Raw genomic sequence first — 6,000 nt, forward strand, 5'->3', positions numbered from 1 at the left:
TATCAAGGAGGTTTAGAAGCTCCGTGAGCACATGGCCCAGCTGGCCAGGTTGACACCCTAACCTCTTTCTTTGGGTTTGATATCTTTATCTCTGTGGACACCAGAGAATAGTAAGGGGCTAGCTGAGGCCAAAATAAATCCACAAGTTACGTGTTGAAAATATATAGGGATTTTTTTCTTTAATTTGGTAGCATTTTAGAATTGTCTAAAGCTATACTCTTTTTCTTGAGTTAATCATCCAGTAAAGTGTCTTCAAAGAGAGGGGAGGTAAGCCCTGGATTTCACAGACTCCCTAGAGTTGTTCATTTTAAATGAAAGGTAACGGTGATTTTTGTATGAATGTGAGAGAGATTAGGTCACATACATTTTCTCCTGGTGAGAGTGAATTCATGTCCTTTTTCCAGTGCTAGTATTGCTGAGCTGGTCTCTTGTTCTATGTGGACTGAGTGACTGAGAGTCGGCTGCAGAAGACTGGCAGGGAGGGGGGATTGGATGGCGGTGGAAACAGTCGTGTTAGCGACGCCAGCACTAAGGGAATCTGGGCTAATGCTTAACAAAACTGTGATACTGCGGTCCTGCCGATGAATTCTGCCCGCAGACCGCCCTTTAAAAGTGACCATGGTTGGGGCCAGGCTGTTGTGAATATAGACCATCCATTAAAATGAATACCTGCCCTCTTGATAGAAGCTGGTCCTTCAATACTGACTCCTTAAGCTTTACCGCTACCTGGAATAGTCTACCAAACCCCCCCCCCCTTTTTAAGTATTAAGTTCATTTCTCTTTGGGGTTTTCTTTTGCTTCTTTTCACATGGGGCTTGTTCTCCTTTTTTGTTTGCCCCTGGCGTCTTCCGGGGAATCCCGTAGCATCTTTTCTCAGCTTGTCTGGGTCCTCTTGACATGGTGGGCTACTATCGACGTTCTCCCCAACTAAGAGGAGAAGATCTCTCCAAAGGCATCTTCTAGAGCGGAGTCTCCTCCTGCTGCCCGCAGGAGCACGTCCCTAGGGCCTGCCATCTCTCGGACCTGAGGAGCCTTCCATCTGGGTGCACCGAGACCACTTCCTGTGCCCACGAGGCTTTCGATCAGTTGACATGATGACTCCTTTTCTCTCTCTTGTTTATCTGGGCACAGGACGTCGTCGTCGCGCGGACCGATTCTCCAGACTTCTTCGTGTGGGCCTTGCCTCTTTGCCAGGAGCTTGCTCTCGGTGCTGTGCGGAAGGAGGAGCACCCTATTCACCTGCCGAAACGCTCGAGCACCTTTATTGAGCTGTCTAGCCGGGGTCTACAGGCCCCGGGTCAGATTTCCGCCTCTAAGTCACCCAACCAGGTCTAGTCACTCCCCCATTACAGCCCGTGGTAGCATGCTCGCCCTCTCTCAGTCAGGCCTCCTCCTGGTAGTCTCTGGGGCCAGGGAGGCCTCTGGGGTCCTTTGGTGTGTGTGTGTGTGATGTTTGCCATGAGGACATTTCCATACAGGTGTGGGGAGCTGCTGCTTGTGTAAACTAGGGGAGCCAAAGAGCACAGATGCTTTGGTCTCCATTTCAAGCCACATCAGAAGTATTGATTTTAATTCTCTGTCTGGAAAACAGTCTGTTCTTACTACTCTCAGATTTTTACCTATAATCAAAAGAACTCTACTTGTTCAACCTGCTAAAAGAGGAAAAAGCCAGAGACAGCTGCGGGGTCGCCATAGAATGATAATGTACATGTTCGGTAAAGACTGCTGATCCCACAACTGAGGATGAGGGAGGACTTGAGCCAGCTGGCTAATACTGAGCATTGTAGTCTAGAGATGCCATTGTGGGCTGGCAGTTCTTGGGCATTTGGTTCAGGGGCTCTCATTCATGGCATGCATTGCTCTGGAACCCTGCCTCTTACTCATATTGGCAAAAAACAAGCCGGAGATCCTCTTAGAAGGTCAAGCCGAGACCAAAAAACCAACAATTTAGATATCATCTACTTTGTGAGATACTTTTTATTCAAATAATGCCCATTTTGAAATATCTTTTGGCAGCATTTTAATCAAAGGCTTCCCCTGCTGTACTGACTGCTGGGTTACCTTTCCACTCGCTGGTACTAACTTAGAAAAGGCACATCCACTTTAACAGTGTACTGAAAATAAAAGGAGGCAGTCCAAAAATTACCTGTGTGATTAAGGAGTTCTTGAGAGCAATTTCTGGCTAGAACTATGCTCGGTACAATGTGGGGCTTGTGCTCCAAGATTTAAAGCTCATGGACTCACTGGGATAATAAACTAACCCACATAAAAGAGCAGCACAGGACGCATGTACTCACACAACCAACAGCTACGTGGTATGGGACACATGTTCACAAGACTTCATAGAAGAGAAATCTGTCAGAAAAGGATTTATAGAAGGGTCCGCCTTATGGAGGGATTTGAGAGATGTGTAGGACTTGGTCAAGCACAGGAAGAAGAGGCGAGTATGATAAAGCAGGAAAAGGCATTCTCATGTGCATAGTCTGGATCATCTGGGCGACGGTGTTTCAAGATCAAGACTTAGCTGTTCTTTTAAGACGTTATGGTTATGTTTTGATACCGGTATGTTCCAACCAAATGTTTTAATTAGCTCTCGTAGCTTTCCCCAAATTGTCATCTTCCCAGGAAATTGTGAAAGTTCAGAACCTTCCTGATTGCAGCTGTGGGGCTGAACTCAGGCCTTAGCATGGGAGAGAGAGGTCTGGGCAGGCTGCCCTCCAGGGGCCTGCTAGGGACTGGGTCTGAGGTCTAGTGTCTTGGGTTGGATTTCCTAGTCGATGGAACATTACAGATTCCAGGCTGCCTAACACAGGCGCCTTGGAGGCTTCCAGCTTCATGAGGGATTGCTGAATCTTCATTGGTATTAAGTATCTTTATCCTTTGAGGAGTAATGCCTCAAGATTTTGTTACTAGAAATTCTAAACTAATCATCTCTGTACTTCCAAGGAATTTGGACTTGGAAAACCAAAAGGACCTGACTATAGAACCTATAATGAAAAATTAAGCATTGTTTACCCTGACTGGGGTGGGGCAGAGCAAGAAATTTGAGGTAGTTGCAATTAAAGGGCACATGAAATAAACCAGACTGTTTTCTGTCCTCATAGAAAAGAGACTCCAAAGAAACAGCAGAAACCCAACTAAATATTTAGTTTAAACTCAAGGAATAATTTACTACAGTAGTTTCCTAAAAAGTTACGTAGCTTATAAAAGAAGAGAATGACACGTCCCTTGCTGGTCACTGTGTCTGGGACAGACACCCTTGTGTGGAGCCTGTGGTTCATGGAATTCTTTGATTCTGGGTGGTTGTGTAGCTACCTGGATGGGGGAGGTAGGGGAAGATGGCTCTTGAAATTGACATCTCTGATCTCCCCCTTTTAAATCATTGCTAGCCTGAGGGATGCCCATGTCAGTGTTCAGCTGATGTCTTTAGAAATGCCTGTACTCAGAAGTGGAGCAGAGAGGGAAGGGCCTTTGAGCTTTATTTGAAGTGGCGAGAGCCCCAGTGGAATCCTCTTTGGGAGCTAACAGAGAGCCTCAGGTTATCAATTATATACCTGGATAGTTCACTCTTTTTTTTTTTTTAATTAATAAATTTTATTTTTATATTCCCCATACAATTGCAATCCCCCCATTCTGACCCCAATCCCTCCCCTCCCGACCCCCACCCCCCAAAAAGTGTCTCTGGTTCATAGTTTTTGTTGATTTTGATTTTCACTTTCTTATAGTTATTCATTTTCCTGGTCCCTTATTTAAGTATTCTAGATCCCTGCTATGAGTGAGACCATCCTGTATTTTTCTTTTTCTTTTTGGCTTATTTCGCTGAGCATGATCCCTTCCAGCGCCATCCATGTTGCTGCAAATTGCATGTGTTTATCTTTTTTGAATGCTGAGTAATATTCCATGGTATATATGGACCACATCTTCTTGATCCAGTCATCTATTTTTGGGCATTTGGGCTGTTTCCAAAGCTTAGCTATTGTAAACAGTGCTGCTATAAACATAGGGGTGCAGGTGTTCTTTGGAATTGATGTTTCTGTGTCCTTTGGGTAAATACCTAGGAGTGGAATTGCTGGATCCTGTGGAAGCTCTATGTTTAGTAGGTCCAGAAATCTCCACACAGCTCTCCACAGTGGTTGGACCAGTTTGCACTCCCACCAGCAGTGCAGGAGAGTTCCTTTTTCTCCACACCCTCGCCAACATTTGTTGTTGCTAGTTTTTTTAATATGTGCCATTCTCACTGGTGTGAGATGGTATCTCATGGTAGTTTTGATTTGCATTTCCCTGATTGCAAGTGATGTTGAACATTTTTTCATATGCCTGTTGGCCATTCGCATTTCCTTAATATCTCAGCACCATAGGCCACAGTGCTTGGCTCCTTGGTAATGGGGAGTGATGAAGGTCGGTCAGTACAGATGGCTCTGAAGGACAGGCAGTGAGGACCTCCCGAGGCTGATTCCCCAGTGGCTGTGGAGGTGGCTGGAAGCAAGCGACGCAGGAAAGTTAACCAGAGCAGACCCTGGGGAGTAAACGTCTGGGTGCAGTTGAGCTGGGTGAGGAGCTGGCACGTAGTGGGAGGCAGCCATGCCATTCTGGTGACTGTTTTAGTGTGTTTCCGTTGGCCAGGGGTCGGTGCTGGCTTTGTTTTTTCTGATGTGTGTTTTTTAACACAGATACCATTTTGTGCTTGTAAAGAACACTTGACGTTTTTCATTACAAATAGTGACCACGTGTAGACCTGCTGCTGAAATACAACAAGCCAGGATCAGATAAATGAATGTCTAAGTGGTCTTTTTGTTTTCAACGTTAGAGCCTTTGATTAATGTTGCTTAGTGGTTGGTGATGACTCAGTCTCAAACTTACATGCAAGTCCTTTCTACTGTTTAAATTTGTATATTCTGCTGGTTAGAATGTTATATTCTCACTTTTAATCTTCACATGTAGAAACAATCCTGTGTATACTTATGGTACAATATTTGCCTTCCAGGTGCCAGGATTGCCGAGTATTCCCAACTGTATGACCAGATTGTGTTCAGAGAGACTCCCTTTAAAACGCCGAAGGATGACTGGGCCATCTCTCAGGAACCTTCCATCCTCAGGTCTTCCTCACCCTCCCAGGCCCAGCGTGGTAGCGAGGACTGGCTTTTGCATTCAACCTACAGTAATGGAGAGTTAGCAGATTTCTGTCCCCGGCCTGAGCAAGACTTGAAGTCAAAATACCCCACCTTTGAGATCAATATAAAGAGTACTCTGAGACAGTTGTCCACAGCTTGCTCTGTGCCTTCTCTGCAAACCTCTGACCCGCTGCTGGGCCCCATGCAGAGACACAGTGTGGTGGTCAGCCAGCCCAACAAAGAGAGCTCGTGCCAGGGCCTTTACAACTCGCTGGGCCGGAAGGGAGTCAGCACAAACACTCAGCCTTACAACAGGTCCCAGTCATCTTCCTCCATCTTGATCAACAAGTCTGTGGACTCCATTAACTACCCTGGTGAAGTGGGAAAGAAACAGCTGTTCTCTCTACACGCCAGCTCCAGGTGTGAGAGCCACCAGGACTTGCTGCCAGGTGTCACCGACCTGTGTCAACAGGGCTCTGAAAAATGCTCAGACCTCACCCTCCAAGACTCACAGAAGGTTCTGGTGGTCAATAGAAGTGTCCCCTTAAATGCCCAAATAGCTACACAGAACTATTTTTCCAATTTCAAAGAGACTGACGGAGATGAAGAAGACTATGTGGAAATCAAGTCAGAAGAGGAGGAGCCAGAGTTAGAGCTCTCCCACAGCTGTGGAAAGAAATCTGACCCAAAGATTATGGAGGCGAACAGTCCACGCACCCCAAAAAAGGCAATCAGTGGCAAACTTGGACTTCCGCCTTACCTGACCCCGTACAACGACTCTGACAAACTGAATGATTATCTCTGGAGGGGTCCCTCTCCCAATCAGCAGAATATTGTCCAGTCTCTAAGGGAGAAGTTTCAGTGTCTCAGTTCAAGCAGCTTTGCCTAG

At 46.0% G+C, this 6,000-nt stretch overlaps 1 protein-coding gene across 3 annotated transcripts in view; it reads left to right on the forward strand.

The window, feature by feature from the left end:
* The window catches only part of PLEKHG1 (pleckstrin homology and RhoGEF domain containing G1), a gene marked incomplete at both ends in the record, with an annotated part of 74,520 nt that extends 68,520 nt beyond the window's left edge, over positions 1-6,000 (forward strand). For all 3 annotated transcript variants that reach the window (XM_084228841.1, XM_084228842.1, XM_084228843.1), the window contains one exon: positions 4,985-6,000. In XM_084228841.1, coding sequence (XP_084084967.1) covers positions 4,985-6,000 — 1,016 coding nt within the window. The remainder of the gene's footprint in view (positions 1-4,984) is intronic.

This window comes from Talpa europaea (genome assembly GCF_964194135.1).
Source record: "Talpa europaea genome assembly, chromosome: 2".
Lineage (NCBI taxonomy): Eukaryota > Metazoa > Chordata > Mammalia > Eulipotyphla > Talpidae > Talpa > Talpa europaea.